At 40.5% G+C, this 23,315-nt stretch overlaps 1 protein-coding gene across 1 annotated transcript; it reads right to left on the reverse strand.

Annotated features, from left to right (window-relative positions):
• Positions 1-1,478: 1,478 nt before the first annotated feature.
• Positions 1,479-23,315, reverse strand: SLCO1C1 (solute carrier organic anion transporter family, member 1C1). The gene is made up of 14 exons (XM_010078440.1): positions 23,187-23,315; positions 19,727-19,868; positions 18,805-18,937; positions 18,055-18,176; positions 16,984-17,130; positions 15,730-15,828; positions 14,686-14,931; positions 13,660-13,825; positions 10,188-10,382; positions 8,981-9,146; positions 8,368-8,552; positions 4,112-4,176; positions 2,762-2,879; positions 1,479-1,701 (listed from the first exon to the last, which is right to left on the reverse strand). The coding sequence occupies exons 1-14, from the start codon at positions 23,313-23,315 to the stop codon at positions 1,479-1,481; spliced, it is 2,136 nt and encodes a 711-aa protein (XP_010076742.1).

Below are 23,315 nucleotides of genomic sequence, written 5' to 3' on the forward strand. Positions count from 1 at the left end.
CTGACACCTGCATTTTCTCAAGTGACAGCTTTAAATCCTTACCTTCTGCAGATATTTGGTGCTTAAGCAACATCCTTCTTCTTGGTATTCCTATTGAATAGATTAGGTAATTCCCTAATGACACATTATTAATATTTATCATTGATAAACCTCAGTAAATTCCATTCTTATACATCCTGATGCATCCCACAGAATAGCCTCCACATCTGCCTCTCTCCTGTAAGATCAGCTAGGCAGTGGGGTACCTACAGTTACTGCTGAGATGCAAGGGATGTGATATGAGATTGTTTTGCTGGTATTATGATGAAGGGTGAAGCTTACCCTTCATCATGTGCTCTAAAAGTCTAGTTGCTTTAAAGGACATAATTTGTAGTGTTGCTGTTACTATCTTCTTCAGTGCAAGCATTCTTGAGCTTTTGTTCCATGCTAAACAACTCTCCGTTATACTCCCCACCCCAAATTTATTTTCTACCAAATATTATCAAACTGCAAAAATGATGTATAAAGGGATACTGTGATGCATGTCTTAGTTTCAGCTAGCAAATGCAATAAATAAAAAGGAAAAGCCCCAAATTACTTAGTCTTTCAGTTCATTTTATTGTTTCCAAGCTGTCTTGTCATAGTTTTTTAAAAAATAAATCATATGTGTCTGGTATCATAGTGTTATTACATTGCAGAAAATGCATAAAATTATTCAGTACACTGAGTACTAGCAAGTAGCAAGGAACTGCTGGAAACCTAAAAAAGCTCTATTTTTTGTTCCAGTTTCCTTTGGACAACACTCTTGTGGAGTCTTTGACTGCAATGACAACTTCTATTGCTCTTATTGTTGTGGTAGAACACAGCTGGAGTATACTTGACAAGGAACCCCTGACCACAACATTTGATGGCCTAAGTGTTATGGGTTGAATTCACAAGATTCACAGAGTCTGTAGCTGATTTCCCCTTCCAGCAAACAATCTTCCTCCTGCCCTGTGCCACACTGCTTGCAAGGGCGAACTATGTGCGAGAATCAGTGCAGAATATCCGCACGCCTTCCAGGTTGCCAAGTTGGGTTTTGTGTGCCAGCTCCTCTTGGGCTGGTAGCATGGTGGAGAGAGCTGCAGTGCAGCCTGCCCGCTACCTCTCACACACAGAAGGGAGCCAAGGGGCAGCAGCAGCTGTTGCAGCTTGATGAGGAGGGATGGAGCTGAGGGGCAGCCATAAAACCAGCTTCTCAGCAAGGGAGCAAGCTGCGCTTCCCCAGCCATAACAAATCCCGTCACTTGAGTGGCACTGACTTGGCAGGACAAGTGGTGAGTACTGTTTTCAGAGCTGTGCATGTGCTAAAATGGTTGTCTTTGTTTTTGGTGTTTACAGTGAAAATACATGATGGTGAACGTTTCCAAGATGATTACTAAAATACCGCTTTACTGATGATGAATTTTTGCCTGGAACACCACTCACTGGGTAAAGTCATGGTGGAGATGTCAATCTTCTTAAAGTCTAGTCTCCTTTTCTGGCCAGTAAGTTGTCTGAATTAAATGGTCACTATTGACAAAATTATCTTTCCTGCTCTCTGTCCCACAGGTGCCTCTCTCCCTGTTGGCTGAGAGGGTCTCATCTTGTGGAGAAGACCTTTTCCAGAGAACCCAAAGGACAGCAACACTGAAGAAAATGGACACTGTGCCCAACACCAAAGTCAGCCCCAGGTACACATACCTGAGAGAGAAATGATTGATCAGAGCCTATTATTTCAAAGGCAACATACGACTAGGAGGCAGCAAGGACACATTTATATTTTCATGTGGTAAGGCCAAGTAAGAAAGCTCTTCAAGCAAGGTGATGACCATGGAGATGAGAGTTTTCCAGCTCACTCAGGTCAGGTGTTGTGTGGTCTGTGGCCAAGAAAGCGTCTCAGGCATTGACTGATGTCCTCCACCCCAATGTGCTTCAGTGAGAACAACACTAGTATTTCTAGGGTAATTAATATTTTTTTCTTGTTGCCTCCTAAATAGCGCCAGTGATACCAAGAACATTTTATGGTGTTTTTGCTTTACAACAGTGACAACATGTAACAGTAACAACAGCAACAATAATATCATTATGCTTTATTAGTAATGAGTCCCAAATGAGCTTTTGTCCTTTTGTTCAAATTTTCAAAACAAGATGTACCTTCCCCTCACGTTTTTCCTTAGGGGTGGGGGGAACAGAAACCTGCTCTCTCATTTTCCTTTCACCATTGTTATTCCATTCTCTGTTTCTAGTAATGCCTTTCATGAGTACAGTTCAGATAATTAAACTCCTCTAGCAACAAATCGAAAAAGGCAACACTGCACTTAAGCCTCTAGACCAACCAGGCGTCCTTTGTGGCACCCTTCCCTTCCTTCTTGTGGTCCAGCTCCAACACGGAACAATGATGAGGTTTTAACAGCCCTTTTACTTGCTTACTTACAGGCACGTGCTCTCACAGCAGTTGTTAAAAAATGGGAGAAGCTTTAGCATAAAACTGAGGTTTTAACTTAATTTTTTTTTTTGGTTAAAAATCAAGTAACTTAAATATTTCCAGTTGATATTGAAGTAAGATGACCCCCCCAAAAAAAATCCTAAACCAAAAGAGAATGCTAAAACTTGATAATTGTTATTAATATTACTAGCCCGACAATTTCATTCAACTTCAAATCTTTCACTCAAATATTCTTACAGAAATTCTCCTACCAGTGCCGGGTGTAGATGTACTTACAGAACACAAGTTCAAGAATGAATGGAAAAGAGCTTTTACCTGAGTGCACTGGAGTTGTAGAGTCTGCATGCTCCTCTTCCCCCACATCTTTTGCTTCCCCACTTCAGGCAAGTGGTATCTATGGCCACTCCAAAATACACTGGGGCTGGAATTCCCGCTGAGTGTATTTAACAAATAAATAGAGGCAAGAAGGTTACTTGCCAGGGTGATCAGTTCTGATCTAGACTCATGTTCATGTAGAACATTAATTAATACATTCGACCAGCGATGGCACTTCCACACTGCTTGTTGATTTGAGAAGTTGTGCCTTGTGCTGCCCGGGCACACACCGCCCTTTCCTCCCTGTGGGGAACCGGGTGGGGAGGAAACACAGCTGAACATCAAAAAGCCTGCTGAAGTCACTGGAAGGAGTGCTGGCCATGGCTTGGTTTCCTTTCCCTGCAGGACCCCTCTCAAGGAAAAAAAAAAGAGATATTTCTCCTTTCTTGAGAGCGATGGTGCCTGTTCAGCTTAGGGGTATCTGATATGTTGGTGGGGGGGGGTGAGAAGGGAGAGGGACAGTGGGGCTACATGTATCCTGCAAATATCCTGAGATCCTACTGTGGCAAGGGCAAACCTACTGCAGTGATCGTGAGCGATGGAAAGCAAAAGCCTTTCTTCAGGGGCTAGTGGGGACATTGGGGGCTCTGTACAAGCTGGGGTGCCACCAATGCTTGCTGGAGAAGAAAGTAAGCCTGGAGGGAAAATCTTGGGCTGCAAAGGTGTGAGAAAGCAGCCAACAGCTTGTTTTGATGTAATTTCATCCACCTCATCCAGCTCATCTAAGTCTGCTTTATTTAAATAAATTACTTGCTTCTTGCTAATTACCACCTTTCCTATGAATACCTAGAAGATTTTATAGTTTCCAGTCCATTGGAACCTCAGAGTACCCTTGATTTTAGAGAAACCTTAGAGGTGGCTCTACCACAAGGCTGCAGGGAACCCTGCCCTCAGGCATGCCTGTATGTAGGTTAATTCCCTTAGAAACTAATGAAAATATGCCTGAAAACCAGTCACAAACTCTGAGCCATAGCTGGTCTCTTATGTTTGTTGTTGAATAAGGAGAGACAAGAAGGAATTCTGGTGTTAGCTTCATAGTCCAAAGGATCACTTGTCACATCTATGGACATTAGTAGTGTATATTTTTATTATACCTAAGACACAGTTGTACAATTTACAAAATACAAAGCTGCTTCCTTTTTCCAACCCTTTTCCTAGTTTTTTAAAAAAATCATATAAAATTAACTTCTCAGTTAGACACTGTTCTTACCAACAATCAAAGTTTAATTCTAGGATAAATAATTAGTGAGGAGTATACTAAAACAGACCCAAGAGTACAACTTGACTTACCAAGTACTCTTATTGCCAGAGTATAGATACCAAGAGCAAATGATTTCAAGTGTGGTTTAATGCATCTGAAATTTAAAAAAATGTGTTAAACAAAAATAAAGAATTTACTGTGGATAATTTGAACACAAATAGAAAGCAAGAGGAAGGAAAGAAATGTGACTTTTTCCTCCTTACTGACACTGACTTTAACAGAATTACAGAAACATGTAAATAATGTGATAAAATCAGAACAGTATTCAGGAATTCTGACCATCTGTATTAAATACCACATTTAAGAAGGTGCTGCTTTTTCAGATAATACCAGCACTTAGGGTTTACTAACACAGGACAAGAAATTTGGTTGTGAAATCATGCATCATTGTATAGTCTTATGCAGTTGAACACTGTGAAATTGTGGCTCATGATTCAGGCTAGTATAAGGTATTTAGGCACTCAGTTTTCATTGCGCTGTGTCTAGGATCAGGATCACACCTCCTGTAAAGGTAAATCCTCCAAGCCATTCTCTGACAGAACAGACCATTTACATTTGGACTTTTCTGAGATTTCTACAGGGGCCCAGCACAGACATTAGTCCTTCTGGCTCCAGATCAGCCCTGCTCCAGCCTTGGGTCATCATCCTGGCTCTTCTAGGAGGGTGGAGGTGGTGGGCAGGAGAACAGCTGCCTTTCACATCCACTCTAGCAGTGGTGTGCATATGGAGCCACTCAGAGTAGTAGAACTGCTGCTAACCTCACCAGCTGCACAAGTGTGCTGCTTCACCCAGCATGTGTCAGACTGCCTCTTACAGTACTCAGTCCAGGAAGAAACCGAGTACATGCTTTACTTTTTGGCATGTGAGTAGCTCCAGTCACATGTTTAAACTGGGACATGCTTGACATGTGGAGTGAGCGGCATGTGTGTTTCATTGTGGTAACTGAAAAAACTCCCTGTTGTCACAGTCATTCTATTACATATTTAAAAAATAGGCTGAAGTTCAGTTGTCACTGTGAATAAACATTGCACTTTGGAGGTCCAGTCTATGTGCTCTGAACTTCAGTGGACTTAGCTTCTGCAGAAATTCATGTAATACATCAGGAATACTTTTTTTAAAAACAATAAAGATATTGTAGAACTAGCTCTTCCATTCCTCACCAGTGATGTTTTATTATTTCCCAATGTAGCTGCCAGAACAGCATTAAGAACCCATATTGTAAATTATATTCAGGTCATCTTCCCTTAATTCAGTGAAAATGGAAAAGGACAGGAAGGACATGTATGGAAAACAACAGCAAAGTACCATGGTCAAAAAAATTGGTGTGTGAATCTTGTTTTGTAATCCAGGTGCTTTATTCTCTAATGTCCTGATCATGGATTATCATACTATGGTTTGTTATACTGTGGTTTATACAGGCATTGTCAATGATGCAGAAATGAATGTGATATGATATTGATCCAGAAGAGCAGTGTTTTGCCTTCCTATCAGATAACATGCTACACAAGCATGCCTCAGCCTAGCAGTCCATTCAACCAAATGCCTGGTCATAGAAAGCAAAAAGTGGAAAATAAAACCTGTAACTGGATATTTATTATGTGTTCTGTAGGACTTACATCCTGCAAAACAAATCTTCTCTTTCAGGTGGAAAACAAATTGTCCGTGCATTTTTATTGTCTTTGCATGGACACACAAGTTCTTTAAGATCCTGAGTGAGAGCCAAACCTCTCAGGGAGATCTGAGACTTCCTTTTCACTGCCTAATCTCCTGCTATTAATAGCTTGTGCTTGAACAGCTACCCGAATTGCAGAGTTTTTTTCTCCAAAACTGTAAGGCTTTCCGAAGTTCCTTGGCAATTGTAATTAGTCTAATAATACTAAAAAGACATTTCAGCAAATGACTCTGTCACTAATGGTAAGAATATTACATATTTCAATGATTTCAGTCATGTAAACCCTTGAAGTAAATGTCACTAAATCTTATAGGCTTTGAGGGATTTAGCTGTATTTGCACTCCATGGCAGGTGCAACGACATCTGCTCATCTGAAAACATCAGCTTGCTTAAGTACTGGAATCTTACAGAGCTGACTGAATATCAAATAATTTTAAAAACAGATAATTGGAAATAATACTTAACAAAGCCTGCAACTTGACCTTGGGATGATTTGTTTTCAAAGAGCGTTTATATTATTTCTGGGAACAGAGGCACACTTCTGGTTCAGACAGATTTTCAGGGAAAGACAGTCAGTGACGTATTTCAGAAAAGCAATTGTGAGCTTAAAGTGGAATTGTGCCCATAGGTCACTTACAAAGAAAAAAAAAATTTAAAAAGATTGAACTTACTGAAACGTTTTATTTAACTGCACATCAGATTTGAGTGCCTTCAATCCAGCAGAAAATCACATAACTTCTCTGTTTCAATTAAATGTCTCTCAAAGTAAAATGATTTTCAACAGAAATAAAAGCTACTGGAGCAGAACCAATCAAGCTGTTTTGCTGATTTCATATAGCAAAATGTCTTAGTATCATTATAAATAAATCTGTTAAGCAGTAAGTCCTTTGAGAGCAAGTGCTTAGGGTTGAGAAGTCCGGGCAACTCTATGTGATTTTAAGCTCCTAGGTGTTCAACTACAAATGTCTCCTCCCAAACATTTCCGCAGACAAGATGGAAAACAGGAGGTTGAGCATGACAACGATGGTTTCAAGACCCTATATGGTACCACATCTGTACGTTTTCACCATCTATTTTACAGATAGAAAGGGGACATCATGTGGTGGGAAAGGGGAAGGAGACTGCATGCCTGCATAGCCCTATGCCCACATTTACACAACAAAAATCCCCCTGTGCCACAAGAAACCACAGAGGGCAATCTGGCAGAAATCCTGAGAGCTTGGCTACAAGATCTCAACTCATGAGTCATTCTCCTCTTAGTGCATGGACAGTTTCAGAGTTGCACAAGCTTCAATAAAAATTGGCTAAAACGGATTATAACATGATTGCTCTTCTTGGAGTGACTCCTTGGAGAAAGAGAGAGATGCCATGTGTTTTTTCAGTACTCAGTGGTAACCCTACAAGGTGGGTATGGAAAGCTATGCCGCTTAAATGGTTTAAATCATATACCTCACTGTCAGTTTTTGTGGAGGGCAGTGGAGAATGATCCTCAACTCGACCATTTCTGAAAGTCTCTGTGTGCATATTACTTCTGGTTTAAGGATTGTCCTAGAACCACAGCTGAAGTTACATTTATTTATTTAGGGTTTTCCATATAGGCTGTATTCAGCCAGTTGTAGCATTGGCTTTTTCCATGTGATATAAAGACACTGCCAATCAGACAAAGCCTGTTTCAGAAAATTTCATTCAAAAACAAAGAAAATTTTCAGGTAAGAGAACGTAACCATAATAAAGATTAGTTAAACTATGTTTACCATTGTTTTGGTTGAGAAGTAGAATGTACCCATCTGGATGTAATTTGGAAAGAGGAACTGAGAAAGAAAGCTTTCCAAAACAGAATGGAGCAGTGTTTAGAATCCAAAAATTGCAAGAAGCTGACAAATATCCAGATTAATAGCTGGATGTATTATATTCCTTTTGCACTTTCTAAAATTAGCTTAAAAGCTTACACTCGGTGATGGACAAATAGTTCCAGCAGTTAAATGCGTATTGCAATGATCCCTTGGGACAAGCATTTAATAAACCTGTGATTATTACAACAGGAAAAAGCCCCCAAACACCTAATTCTAAATCTATCTTTGTTTTTAAGTGAGAAATCTGGGACAGAACAATTACATGGAATAATAAAGAGGACTACAGGAGAAGAGCTGAGTGTATACAGAGGGTCTGGGTTAGATCACCTCTGTGTAGCTGTGCATCGGTGTCCATAGCAAGTGAGGAAACCTGGCTACCTATACACATACACGTGCACACAATTGGCACCTGCAGACCTAATTTCCATTTGCATGGAGGCCATTTAACACCATTCTGTTAATGTAAAAGCATTAAGGGAAGTGGAATTTGGTACAAATGATAACCAGGCCTCCTATGTCATGTTTAAAGCCAGAAAGGTATTGCTGGTAGAGATAATCATAAGCACGTTTTTGCTTCAATAGTAGAAAACTCATTGTCAAATTATGAGGATGCCTTTCAATAGTGAAAAAAAAAGCCATTTTAAAAGCCACCTTGCATAGCTGAAAACATTTCACAGTACTAGGGTGGGAAGGACACCCAGTTACACATGTCAAAACACCTTAAAAACATTGGGCAATGCTAGCAGAAATGATTTCTTACCTTAGAAGCAGTATGTATCCAGGTGTGCCACCTACTGACAAAGTATATGAAGTGATAACTGATATTACTAGAAAATATAGAAACATTTTTGGACATTCATTTCCTTTTTGGCATGGTCCCACCACAGCTGAGGAGCTTTGTGAAGGAGATTCCAAGGTTCCCACACAGCTGCAGTTAAAAAATACCTGGAAGACAGCAGGCAAAAGTGTGTGATAACCTAAACAGCAGAGAAGTGGATGTTCAGGAATTGCTTTTCTGGGCAGCAGAAAGTTTAAATCCAAATTGGAAAATGTTTTTCAAAAGAAAAAGGCTTGCTCATTGAAGAATAAATTTGTAAAGTATGTATTGTTGGTGAATGTTTTTAGTGTTTTTTGTTAAACAGTTTTGGTAGCCAACAGGTTAAAAAAAAAATAAAAGCCCCTCTTACTTTCTGTGCTTGGGATTTCTGCTGGAAACAGCAATTGAGAAAGTTTTAAATGTGTGTAGCAGATTGCTAAAAAAACCTGGCGAGTTTAGGGCTGCAGAGGACGTGCCTTATTCAATTTTCATCCACTTACTCTGGTTGTATTAGGAAAACTACCACATCACATATTGAAATGAAGGATTGTCTTACGGTGTTTTTCCCAGTGCCACTGGATGCCTGGCAGCCGGCGAGACAAGCAGAAATGTAGGTAACTCCATTTTCCCCGCAGATGGGGTCCCAGTCGTTCTTGGAACATGTGCAGCCCGAGTTGCACTCTGAAAACAGGGCTTGCTCATAGTCAGTCGTCGATTTAGTCCTGAGGAAAAAGAGAAATTTCAGTGATGTTTTCTAGTGGATGTGGAAGAACTCATCATCAAATCTTGGGCTGTGCTCTCTGCCAGGCGCACCTGGCCAGACCTTCTGCCTGTAGTCCATTAAGGTGTTGTCTCTTCACATCCATGCAGCAGTGTAAATTTTTATTTCTCTGTTATCAAAAGGTTTTCACAATATCACACCACCTACTGTGAGACAGTAGCTACTTTATTAAGGGGGACAGCTAACAATTTCTGTTCATGTATTTTCTCAGGTTTCTCTAAGGTTTTAGTTATCTGAGGCTTGATGCAGTTTTAACAAAACTGGACAAAAAAGTTTGATTGGTAGCAAAGAGGGGAGCGAGATACTCATGGGAAACTGTCAGTGTAGAAGCTAGTGAGGAAATGATGAGAATGGGATTAATCCAAGTTGAGGGGCTGATACCTTGCGTGACAGCTATCTGACAACTTGAAGACACCAGCGGAGCAGCTCCTGGGGCTGCTGTGCAGTCGGTGCTGGAAACTCCTCCCAAAAAGTGAGCTTTACAAAGTAATAGCATGGGCAAAAGTGACCAAAATTGCTAGCCTCAAGTATACCTCGTGGTTAACATAATGGCTAACTCCTGGTTATGAATCCTTAAGTTTCAGGTTCAGAGGCTATTAAATGCCAGGGGTTGTTCAGCAGCACACAGAGGCAAGGAACAATTAATTGCATCTCACCCCCCTTACTGAGCTCCTCACATTTCCAGAAATGTCTAGGCTCAAAGGATGGGTCCCATGGTAATAATAATTAAAAAGTAATCAGAAAAATAATCTGCACTTGTGGCATAAACCCCTCTGGGCTGAAAGCAACAATCACGAAAGGGTTCTGACACAATGCCTGCTGGAATAGACGGAGCAGTTTCCACTGCTTTGAATCAAATTTCTGGGAAGCATATTTAGGTCAGTCAGTCTCTTTTCAACAGTACATACTTTGTGGAATAAAATGAGGAAGGAGTTCAGTTTGCAACAGCACTTGATGCTGAAGCATGCCCTTCCCAGCATACCCGTGGTACGACACGGTCAGTCCAGCCACATCCGAGTTCTCACAGCCCATTGCAAATAATGAGAGGAGCAAAAGGTAACCAAAGAAAGATGATCCCAGGGAGAGTTTTGCAGCCCCTAAAACATTGATTCTGAATTTTTTCATGATCAGTCCCCCAGAGAATATGCCAAAGGCCACAGCAGGAAAAAAAAAAATCAAACAGAAAAATCTGTGTTAATGAAAACCCCAGCTCAATTGGACTATCCTCAGCCACAAAACCACCAGCAGTAATAAGATGAAGCAACAAAATATTAAAGATCTTCAGCTGAGGAATTTTATTTGTCCAGACTTGGATTGTTTCTACAAAGGTGTCAGGACCGCCTTTAAAAACTTGCTCCCAGCGAAATATTTTTTGCTGGTTCTTTGACAGAGAGATTATGTATAAGGTTTAGATATTGATCTTCCAATTTCTTAAGCTAGGTGGTTTTCTCCACTTTTAGTTTGCCAGTGGAGGGATCATTGTAGTGTTAACTGAAATACTTTTAGTGTTGTTTCTCACAAGAGCTGCTCTGGGCACAGAGAAGTTACCTGAGGTATCGTGCTGCTTAGGGCAGCCAAGACACCCACAGTCCCTCTGCACAGCTTGGGGCTTTGCTACAGACCTTCCCTGTGTCCTTTGCCCACATAGCAACAGTAGGAGCAACAGGGGCCATTCTTTGGGGCTGCCCCACTCCAACTTTCCAGCTCCTCTCCTTCCCTTTTCCACTGACAGGAGGAGCCTCCATTGCTCATTCTTCGAGAGCAAATTCAGTTTTACCTATGGTATTATAAAATCTGGAGAAAGACCTGCTTTTTCTGTTTTGATTCAGCCATGAAACCAATAATCCCCTAGAGCTGTCTCTGAGAGGGAGAAAGCCAGTGGTACGTCATCACCTGAAAGGCCCAGGAGAGTTAGGGAATTTCTCTGGTTTTGGGTGTTGAAAGGCTTGCTTAGGTGAGTGTTGCAACAGTAGAAAGACAGGTATACCCCACGGGCTCTCTTGTATCAGGCTTCAGGAAATGAAATGGAAAAGTGTTGAAGGAAACACGTAAAATTGGGTCACCATTAGTCCTTACCTGGACAGCTCTGCTCACAGCAGTGCCCATATTGATAGACATGAACAAAAAAAAAATCCCATTTGGTACGTGCAAAAAAAAAAATAAATAGAGACCATCATAAATGATACTGCACAGTCATGCAAGGTGCCCTTTACTGAATTTCATTGCTACTGAAAATTATTTTCCCAGCTTTACCAGCCAGTTCCAGCACATTAAATGCCCCCTTTGCACAGGGCTGTGGCTGTGGTTTGCAGCTTTTAATTCATGCTGACACCTAGTGGTACTGAGTCGAGGGAGCCTACAAAACACAAGTACCAAAGCATACATGCGTTCCTATAGCAGATGAAGTTTCATAAGTCTGTTCAGGGGACTGGAGTTATTGTAACATGATTTTGAATGACTTGGCATAAAGCACCAGCTTACGACATTAGAGTCTAAGCTGCCTGCTAGGAAGTGCACTGGGATCCCTTAGATTTCTGGCTTGAGTCAGTGTTTGGTCCACCTGTACACATGGAAAAAAAATCAGTGCTTAGAAGAGATGCTAGTGGATATGTTTGATGTTAGAAAAAGCCCCATTCAGTTAACTGATGAGGTTCAAGAAACGTCATTGAGGCAGCATTTTTAACTCTGTGTATATATGAAAATTGTACTTCAGTGGATTTAGAAGCAGCATCCAAAATGTGGTGTAAATTAAGAGTCACTATATAACAGGTTTTCATGTTCTCTTTTGCTTCTAAGAGGGGACTGGAATTGGAATTGGGAGCTGTGTGATGCACCAGAGAGTACTTGTGCTCTGCCTGCCCATTCCTATTCACCCTTTTCGTTCATGTCTTTGTCTCATAGCCTTACAGATGACTCCAGTGCTTGACACTGACATCATGGGTGGGGGGTGGGAACAAAGTGTTTGTATGCAAGGAAAACTATACAAACACAGCAGGAGCCATTTTACTTTCTTGCACATTCCTTAGGTTGTGACTACTTAAAAATAGCCCCTTATGACCTGCAGCTGATTTTTTAAATAGTGCTTCAAATTGTTTTTATATCTGTCAGAGATTGTGATAGAAATCATTAAAAAAAAAAAAAAAAAAAAAAAAAAAGAAGAAGGAATAGGAGAAGAGGAAAAAGGGAAACAAACACTGTTAGTTCCAGTCAGCCCTCAGCTTTCTTAGCAAGGGTGGATTGGGAGAGAAAGGAAAAAAGGAAGGAAAAACACCTCATTGGAGGGATGGCCACTCAACCAGGATCCTTCCCTAGCCAAGCCATCCCACATTCTGTGTTGGATATTGTCCCTACATTTTATGAAATCAAATGGATCTTAATCCTCACTCAGTTTGCACATACCTGAAAGCTTAGCTCCAGAAAATCTTTAAATACAATGAAAAGTACTGTACTGAATGTAGGGATTGTTTTCTGGACTTTCTCTGGCCATCGAGCATGCTTGAAGATTTCTCCTTGCTTGGAGGAGTTTCGTGCCAGGAAATTCCAGCTTCTATCTTTAAGGAATTAACATAGCACAATGGATCAATACAGCTTTTCTGCATATATATACCTCCGTTGCTGCGCAACTAATGCTGCTCTGAAACAAGGCAGTTCCCTCTGTATTGGATGGATGTAAACCTCTTTGCTGTCTAATGCTATTGAATCCCTGGACCTCAGGAACTGAACCCAAGCCTGCATGCAGGAGGGCAGTGACCTTCACCATCCTGAAGACACCTCCAAAAACGGCCATGTCAGTACTCAAAGCCTGAAGCAATGTCTCTCTCTTTTGTGCTGTACGGGAGGGCTTGGGAGACTAGCTTCACAACAGAGAAAGGCTCTTAGGAAAAGTTAGGGCAGAAATACCAATTTTTTTCCTTTACCAGCATTACACTGAAATAATGTTAGGTTTCCAATGCATGTATTTTGTGATCACTGATATGATGCTGACTTCCTTTTATTTAACACCAATCTCTTCAGAAAGTAAGAAACCACTGGCAATATCACAGCTACTCTATGGTCAGTTCTTTAGCACTCACTGAGTTGATCCTTGTTTTGTTGATGTAAATGGGAAGCCAGCAGGGGAACAGATCTGTCTGATAACAAATTTATGTAAAGTATTTTAAAATTAATTCCCTTTTCAATTATTCTCATGTGCTGTATATACATTATTTTTCAAATTTCCATTACAATGAGAAATAAGGTAGCTCTTGTATAGATAAACTCAGACCTAACTAGTGCTAAAGCAGAAATGAAACAATTTACCTTCTTTGAGCTACTACTTAAAGCCAGTCAAGGAAGCAGAAGAAACAAATGTATCCTAAAAAAATCTAGTTTTCCCTATGTATGTGTATGTGTATATGTATATGCCTCTCCTAAAATGTCCATTTTGAAGACATCAAGAAGCAGATACAGCATTACCTATAACAAAATTAGTTTTTGAAGATGTTTGTCCATACTGTTGTTCAATATACTTTGGCTTATAAGTCACCATGCCAATCAAAGAATTGAACTGAACGATACTTGCACACAAGTACAGAATGTAAACTGGATTCCCAAAGAGGTTCTTCAGTGATGGCAAGAAGTCTGCAAGACAAAAGGACAGAAATGACAACCAGGCCAGAGAATAACGCTTTGCAACATGTTTGCACCTTCCAAAGAAGGACTGTGGAACGTTTCAGAAGGAATCCATGAAGTCCCATGATGCTCCTAAGAGCTCTCCCATTTCTGGATGGGGGAAGAGCAGAGCACAATTACTAAGCATCAGTTTCACAGAAAAGGTATCTTGTTCTATATATCTTCTTTTGATCACAAACCAGGGTTATCAATCCTGGTTTCTATGTGTCCTCAACAGCCACAGCATCTTTTAGCTTAATTTGAGGGCAGCGAGTGCTCAGCACAGCTGACAGTAAGCACAGATGTATTGAGTTAAGGATTCAAGTACTGAGGGGAAAATGGTTTTGGCGGAGACAGGCCAAGCAAATGAAATTGTGCAAAACAGCTTGTATCTAAATCCAGATAGCCTCCTAAAATACTGTATCTAGTCTGTGCCCATCCTTATGCTGATCAGATACTGCATGTATTTTTCTAATGAATGACCTTAAAGAAAAAGGTTTAGCAAAAACTGAGATTTTTTGTTTTTACTCCCGCTTCTGCAACAGTCACTATCTGTGAAAGCAAAAAATTTTGCAGAGCTTCATGATATTTGCAGGGTCACTAGAGTAATTTTACAAATCTTATCTGGAGAAATTTTGCATGCAAGAGCAGGTCCAGGGATCAATGAAAAGACCCTTTTTGTGCATACCAGTTAGGTGGAGTGTGACACCTGAGGGAAAAGAGTAATTCTGAGGCCATTAAAATATGGCCTCATAAAGTATAAAGTTTTGAAGTATAAGAGCTAATGAGAGAAAGACTCAAGGGTCAGGAAAGAAATTCTAGTGACTTGCCTTTTGCCATCTCAGCAATCTTCACTTGGTGCTGATAAGATTTGGGTTGGTCCTTGTTATCCTCAGTGATGAACTTTGACTGCTCAGAAGAGGTGCTGGAGTCTTTTCTGCTCTCTGGTTTCGGGAGGTGCCTCGGCAGGAACCAGAAGGGGATGCCAGCCAGAACGCTGATCACACCTGCTATCAAGTAACCCAGCCACCAGGCTCCCACCCACTGCACATCCTTGTGAGTTATTGTTATACTGTCTGGAGAAAGTACAAAAAAAAAAAAGGAGAAACACATAAATGCTTTTTGGGAAGGTTTGCTGGTAACAAGAAAGGTGATTTTTGCAGAGACTTTCTCCAGAGGAGTCCACCCCCCACCACTGCCACCAGGTTTTGCTGTGCTTTGTGTCTCCATCAGTGTCACAGGAGAAATTGTGGGGTGGCAATAAGGACTTGCTGATTCCTGTGACACAGCAGCGGCCTTCCCCTGACACCATGGGGTACCCAACTGCACTGCTTGCATGTCCCCAGAGAGGCTGCAAGGACCAGGATGTGGGGTAGTCCAGGTGGCCAAGCTCTTGCTCCTATCGGGGCTGTTCTGCACAAAAGTGCCAGGGAAAAATGGGGTGGAAGGTGTTTTCTTGGGAGGAAGGGAATCAGAAGCCCCAGTATCCATTGCAAGACCTCTTTTCCAGGCAATGACAGTGTACTACAAAGTGCACACACAGAGCTCTTGGCAGGATCCTGAGCCTCAGTCCTGCCTTCTCCTGGTGCCTGCTGACCCTGCAGAGCCTCCTCACCAGGGCGTCTCCTGGGAGGCATCAGCCACAGATCTGCTGGGGCTGAGGAAGGGTCAGGCCTCCTACTTCCTCCAGACCCTTCCTTCTTGCTATCCTTTTCTACACGGGGTACCGCATTGCTGTCATCCTTTTTATTTTGTAAATTGCCTGCTCCACCCTGCTAACCCCTTATGCCTAGAAGATAACTAGATAGGTCTTGGCCTAAAATAGGCATATTGGAGCCGGCTGAATTTTTTTAAACCTGAGTTTTCTGACTTACCCAGATCTACAAAGCCAATGTCAACATAAAGCTTGGCGCACAGGGATCCTAGAAGAAAGCCAAATATTGGTCCTATAATTGCAACTGTCTGTACGCAGCCTGCAATAGAAAAGAGGGGACAGTTACTCTTCTGAGAAAAAGAGCACTGGTTCTTGCTGCACCAAACAACAAAGTACGACATGTGACGGGCAACAAGCGATACAGTCTTAAAATACTGAGCCAACCATTGCTCTCTGGCACTTTAGTTACACAAGTTAGAACATTTTCAAGATTAAAAAATCCAATGATAAAATTTCCCCCACTACATTGACACTTTGCCTTTTTTTTTAGTTATCATCCAACTAAAGAATGAAACTCAGACAAAAGGAAAAAAAAGAAAAAACTCAGGGAACTTAATGGCCTAAACTCAATAATAGCAACAATCTATGATTGCTAGAAGCTCTTTAGATGACTAGATAAAAGAAACCGGAAAGCAAATGTCAATTATTTAACTGATAATTTTAAGTTGTGGTGGGCCCTGAGTAGGCTCAAAAATCACTTTTATTTGGTACCCAGTATTGTTTCAACAAGCCCTCAGACAAATTTTCTGTGTATTTTGAATTTTCAAAATTGATCTGTAAATCTGGGAAGACTGAATCTTTTAGAGAGAACCTGGGGTTTTTTTGCCTTTTGCCAAGCTGGAAACTTGTCAGGACAAGATGCTGGTGGGGAAGGATTTTTTGGTAGTATCTCAGGTGAGTGTGCAGAGGTTCTCAGGCAATGGACACAACAAGAAAACAGCAATACCAACTTTTCAGAGCCTCAGCACTATTGTTTATAATTCTACCCAAATCTGGAGGGAATTCTTTGAGTGCCTGCTGAAATTCTATTTTAAGTGCTTAAAGAGTACATGTTTTTTATCACTTTCTAGAGAACTGAATGTGCACAGAGGCTCAGCAGTCCACTTCCAAAAGAATTAGGAAGATTAGGGTAACAGCAGGAACCTAAGGTCAAATTCTTTCCTCAAATTAAGATAATGGAACTGTGCTGGTATAATTAAAGGGGAACTTGGTCTCTTGAGTGTACATGACTTAAATAAACTTTAATACTGGAAATGATGCAAACAAAACAATCAGGGCAAGTTAATTCAATAACACTCATTCTATTTTTCAGAATGACTCAGTTTCCTCTGGGGAAAAATCCATTAGGAAAAATAAATATTTGTCTTACCAACATTTAATTACTATTTTACTTATTAATAATTATGTATTTTACCAATGTATAAGGCAGCATTCTCTTCAATGGCATAATCATCAATGTATGTAATTCCCAGAGGCTGGATAGGTGTTTCACCTATTCCACGCAAAAGATTTCCCAGCAAAACATAGATCCACATGGAAGACCCTGGTTCTTTTTCACATCCTGGATACATCATGAGAGAAAAAAGAATTATATGTTTTTCATAACATTTCAACACTGAATGCACATGACTTCTAAAATGCTTCTAATGTGGGAAAACCAGTGTGAAAACTGTGATAAATGTTTTGTGGGGGGGGTGGAGATGGCAATTTTAACCCAGTTATCTTGAGATGGACACACAGGCTTTTTCAAAGATATTAGAAGTTGGCCAGTTTTATAAATTTGATGATGCATCCCATTTTAGAAAACTTTTGCACTTCCTTCTAACCAAAATTGTGATCTCCTAATGGAAAGATTCAGGAAACACTGACGATAGTGAGCACTACCAGCCACGTCTAATCCACAGGTACAAGGATGCAAACACGTGCATATTTAGTGACATTGACTTGCTCATCCACAGCTTATTCATGGCCAGGCATTGGGGAGGAAGGTTCCTTGTCCACAAGACGCTGAGCACACCCAGAGGGAAGACACCTTCCTGCTGTGCAAAACGGGGTCAGCAGGCAAGGAGAGAAACAAGAAGAGGCGTCTGCAGGCTGAGAGACACAAGCAGCTATTTCCAGCGGAGTGAGAATCCTAAGGCACATTTCCTGGCAGTGGGAAGACCATGACTTTCCAAGGTCCCCATGAGAGATTGGCTAGTGTTTCTGCAAGCCATGAAGCTGCAGAAAGTTGCTGGAGAAGACAGCGAGGACAGAGGAAAGGCTGCAGCCTGAAAATCATCTTGGCAGTGGGTAGTGGCAGAAAATTTATTTTTAATAAATTTGCCTCTGACAGTATATCTGGCTTTTCTGTGAGAAAGCTTTATCTGATTCCCATTTACTAATTATTTTTTTTTCATTCTAATAAACTATTGCATGAGGGTCTGGGAGCCTTTTGAAGCATTTTAGTCTGCTTACCACAATATTTAAAAGACATCATGCTCACCTGTGTTTATTTTTGCTTGAGATTTTTCCAAGGCTGAGAGTGGAGTTTGGCTTTTATCCTGCAGACATGGAGAGATGCTAACAGTAGAGTTGATGGTGGAAGGGAATTTTTCATACTGATATCTGTTTACAAACCAAAGTACTTTTTTACTGTCCCGACTTACAAGAAAAAATAAACAGATCTGTTACTATAATGGAAGACAGGCCTATAGCACTAAAATTAAGATTTCATTGGCATTTGGCATTGCCAATTATGGTTTCCAGGGAATAAATGGAACTTGCTTTATACTGTGGTAGTACATGAAAATTGTCCCTTTGGTTGTCTCAGTGTCACAGTGATGTATTTCAGTTTAACAGGCACTTTGCTCTCCTATGATACGTGGATCTCTACTAAGGGATTATCAGACAGTGGGTGTATCCTCTGGCTTGTGTTTGATACCCAGATTGTCTTCTTGAGTTTAGTCATCACTTCATCACTGAAGTTTCAAGAAGTCTTAAACCGTGCCAAAATGTGGCTGATCAAGATCACAGACTAATAAAATTATAAATTGATTACAATTGAGAATAGCGTATATGTTAAATTATTTGCTCTGCAGTGGTGAATCCTTTAGTAACAAATATTAAATTGAGGAAGCACATTGACATACACCTATTTCTATGGGCACCTTCACAATCATTGCCTAAATATTCCAGCGAGCTAGCATTCAGTGTGCCTAACCCAGTTGGAAAATACCGATCACTCTGCACTTACCGTCCCATGAAGAAGTGGGGCATCGCAATTAGGAATGTTCCAGCTGACATAATTAAGCAGCCTGCTCCAATTATTCTTGGCCTGTGAAGCTTTGCTCCAAAGTAGCTTACAAGAATTATGATTAGGAGGTTCCCTTTGAGAGTACAAAAGGAAAACTGAGTTTTATGGCTTGTCGATAAGAGATCCCCTAAAATAAAGATTCGCAGCAATTTCAGAAGGAGAGGGCTGATTGCATGGGGTTGGTGCTTCTCCCTCTTTTCCGGCATTCTTACAGGAGTCCAATGCTTTCCATGATAAGGAAACCATAAACTTTTGAATAAGCAGCTGGAAAAGAGGACTGTGCCAGCTGAAGAGAACAATATCCAGGAAAGGAGGAAAACAAGGAATCAAACAGACTTTTATACACTTAGACTAGGATTTCGTTCCCATGAATACCACAGTTCACTGAACCCCCACGAGATAAAATCAGTAATCTGAAATTGCGAGTGACAGTGTCACACTGGAAACCTTTGTGAAAGTGGGAAGGGGATGGACTGTAGATTACAGTTAGAGGTTTGTATTCTTGCTGCCTAGTAAATCATGAAGGGCAAACACTTGTGGGGGAGGTGGACTGCTGACAAAAGGAGAGAGATAGCAGAAATCTGTGCAGGTGAATTCTCATTCAACAGTCAAAATTTCTATTAGTATTATTTAGCTAGACACTAAGCTTACCAAATTGCAAAATTTTTAGGACGATGTTGAAGTGCTTTTATTAGCAACCCTATCCTATCCAATGTAATCATATTGACAGTCATGCTGATTTTCACTAGGTGAATCTTGCTCAGTTTTTATGGTTCAGGGAGATTAATAGAATCATTGTTCACAACAAATTGCATCACTATTTTTTTTAAAAAAAACAAAAATGAGTTTCTACAGCACATACCAATTTCAAAACTGCCGTCAATAACGCCAACCAAGGAGGAAGGGATATCAAATCTTCTTTCTATTTGTGTGATAGTGCTTTTTAGATAACTTCCTGACAGTGCTTTAGCAAAATAAACAAAAGACAACGCACCAAGAAATATCTGTGAAAGAAATTGACAGTGGTTAAAATCAGGCAGTACAGAAGATTATACTTTATGAATTATTTTTAAACATTCCCACCCCTTCTTTTCCCAAATAACCACACCAATATTTCTCCTACTTCTTCTAAAATGCTAGATTGCCGATTTCTCCATTTCTTATGAGCAATAATGATATAAAGTGGATTTGCTATCAGACACTGCTAATTTCAGGTTGATGCCAAAGCTACTGATGCTTTGAAAGATGGAGACATATCACCCTCCTGATCTCTCTAAGAAGGGACAGTCTTACATAATAACAATAAGGGTAAGCATTAAGTGTGGCTTGGTGGGGAGGTGAGGGGTTTTTGGGCATTTTTTAACACAGGCTTTTGCAATCAGCTGGATTTTAGAGATCTGTTTGGTGAACTGTTCCCACTGAAGCCCCGGGTTGCCAGGAGGGACAAGTCTGTGCCTCCTGCTATGGGTCTCCATGAGTCGAACAGTGACCTGCCAGGCAATTCTCTTCCAGGTTCATCCTTTCTCCACCAGACCTCTTGCAAACTCTAACACATAAGTTTCTTTTGAGTGCAAGCTGCATTTTGCTGGGTGACAACCTTCCCTCATCCTTTTGTTTGTCAGAGGCAGTTATGTTCCCTTAGCTATCACCATATCTATCTTAGTGTGTTCATTTGAATAAGGAGTGGGCTTTGGAAATGAAACTACCACCCTCTTCATTGCACTTTGGTACATACTGCAAATATGCAGACTGGATCCCTTTCACACAAAATGAAACTGGAAGGTGAGCTCCAGAAGGGCACTACATTCACTTCAACAGCTAGTGCCTCTTCAGTCTCTAAGACTAGAGCTGCTCTGAAGTAACTCCCCACCCTGAAATGCAGACAGTGGGAGTGCAGGGTCCTTATCACCAACTGTTTCACTCCTGCAGAGCTGTTGCCTAAATTTGCCTTCACTGAATGCAGCCTGACTGAGCTTATGAGCTCCAGGGATACTCGCATAACATGCAGTGGGTCATGGACACCACAACATTGTTTTCTACCTTTAGGTACGGGTTTTGTTGACTGAATATGAAGGGATGCTCTTTGTAAAAGGTGTTAAAAAAACCCACAAGTCCTAAACCAGAAATTAAAAGACACGGTAACGTTTGGTATAAAGTGAGGTCTAGCCCCTCATCCTACTCCTTAGGCTTGCTCTCTGAGCAATCATGCTTCCAGTAAGTAGGTGATCTAAAGCCATGTACTCACCTCCAGTGCAACACTCCTTACAACATCTCATATGACAAGGCACATTGGTAATAACACTGGCATCACTGTTGAATGCAAATTCTTGTGTTAAGGTTCAAATATATCTCTGTGTCACATTCATTCAGTGGTTATTCTTCCTTCAGAAACACTTGTGGGTAAATAAACAGTATCTGGTTCTTATTTCCCACAGTGAGGGGTCTCAAAAAGGTCTCTAGTAAAAAGATTGCCATAATATTTTCCATTTTCTGTGTGTTTATGCCCATGTATTTTAAATAGTAATGTGAAAGCAAATATGTTTTTTTCACAGGAAAAATCATATAGGTCAAACTAGAACTTCAAACGCCTCTTCCTCTCTTTGGCAAAAGTTTTTCCATTGGATTTGCAAGCGTCCCAGGAGGCAGATGGAGGCTGGTGCAGCAGTGGAAAAACACTCCCGACTTAGAGCTGGGACAGAAAAGTGCACATGATTCCACATCCTTCTGTGGTTTGTCAGTGACTGTAAGTAAATATTTCACCACATCCTTCTGGTTAATAAAGGCATTTTTAACACATGGGAAGGCTGATAATTGGTAAAAACCACCTGTTGAATCTGCGTATGGTTTTGGTAGCACATTAGGCAAATACAGATCTGGCTTAGAAATGTCTTTAATAAATTTCACACTGACTCATCAAGACACAATCAGAACTGAAAAAGCGTTAGTTCACCAAAAAAAAAAAGAGTTTCACAGGTCCTCACTGGAATAGATTACTTGTATTGGTTTGGGTTCCCAGAAGCCATATTTTTTTTGAACAGAAAGAAACTGAGCTGAAATATTATTGCCTTTTTTTTTTTTTTTTTTTTTTTTTTTTTTTTTTTAATAAGCTGATTCCTGACTGGCTAATCTGTGACTGAAGGTTTATTCAATGAGGGAATTGGATTATTGTTGCAGCAAATGGAGGAACAATGATAGAATCAATATTATGCTACAAATCTAATTAATACAACTCATCTTCTATTTCAAAACAAGGGTCCATTTTTGGGCCTTTACAGGAGCAGACAAAATCAAGAAGAATACTCAGGAACCAAACATTGTTATAGCAGTCACCAGATTCAGTTAATCCCACAATACTTTAACTGCTTTGCATAATTTATAGACTTCAGGTCAACTATTGCTGAAGCCATTGACTGTATTGGGAGATAGATTAGTATCTGAAAGTAGGTATATGTGTGTGTGTGAGAGAGAGGAAACCAACAGAAATAAAGACTGTGCAAGATGAAAAGAACTGGGCAAGGCTAAAGACTCATTTTCTATATAACTCAAATCCTCTCATCTCACTGTTGCATAGTTATTTATTGAGACCTCACCCAAGACAGTGTCAGCATTTTACAGCCTGGCTTTGGAAAACAGGTAGAGAAAGTAGACAAAACATCATGCTGCCTCCTGTACCCCATGTCCCATAAAGGAAGGAAAGCTTCTCCAAGGTGCAGCGGTCCTACCATCAGGTAGGTTGAGCTGCATAACAAGGCTTAAAGCAGAGAGGTTCCATTGCCTCGAGGAGGTACCTCTCATGGGTGAGAGATACGCAGACACATTGGGGATACTTCTGCAGTTTTGTTTCAAAGTCACCTCATGCAGAGTTCTCTCAAATCAGGAATAATACAGTAATACTTTAATAAATATAGCACTCAAAAGACGTGGACCATTATATGAATATTATTTTTCAGAGCCCAGAAGACTACCATAGCTACAATCTTAAAAAAGCATTCTGTACTGTGAGTTGCCTGTGGTACCTCTCTGCCAATACGCTGTTCTTAACTTCAGGAAAACAGCGTGGTGCAATAACGAGGATATAGTGACCTTTCAGGATGACCCTTGAAGATCTCATAACATGCAAGATTCAGCCAATATGCCATATTTAAACATTGCCAAACACTAGGCAAATACAGATCTGAGGCAAACTTTTTGTGACTGAGAAATATCTTTAATAATTTCATATTGACTCACCAAGACATAATCAGGACTGAAAAAGGGCTAGTTCACCAGAAAAAAGAGGTTTTCTAAGTCCCTACTGGAATACTCAAAAACTCTTACTGTACCTTTATACCTCCACAACATGACTGCTTTTCCTTGGAAGCAGAAGATTCAGATTTGAATGAAGATCGGTCAACAGGCAGGATTGTGTTGTTTGAGAAAAACTGAGTATTTTCTTTTGATGAAATCTCCAT

The sequence above is a fragment of the Pterocles gutturalis genome, unplaced genomic scaffold, assembly GCF_000699245.1.
Source record: "Pterocles gutturalis isolate BGI_N339 unplaced genomic scaffold, ASM69924v1 scaffold88, whole genome shotgun sequence".
In the NCBI taxonomy this organism is placed as follows: Eukaryota; Metazoa; Chordata; class Aves; order Pterocliformes; family Pteroclidae; genus Pterocles; species Pterocles gutturalis.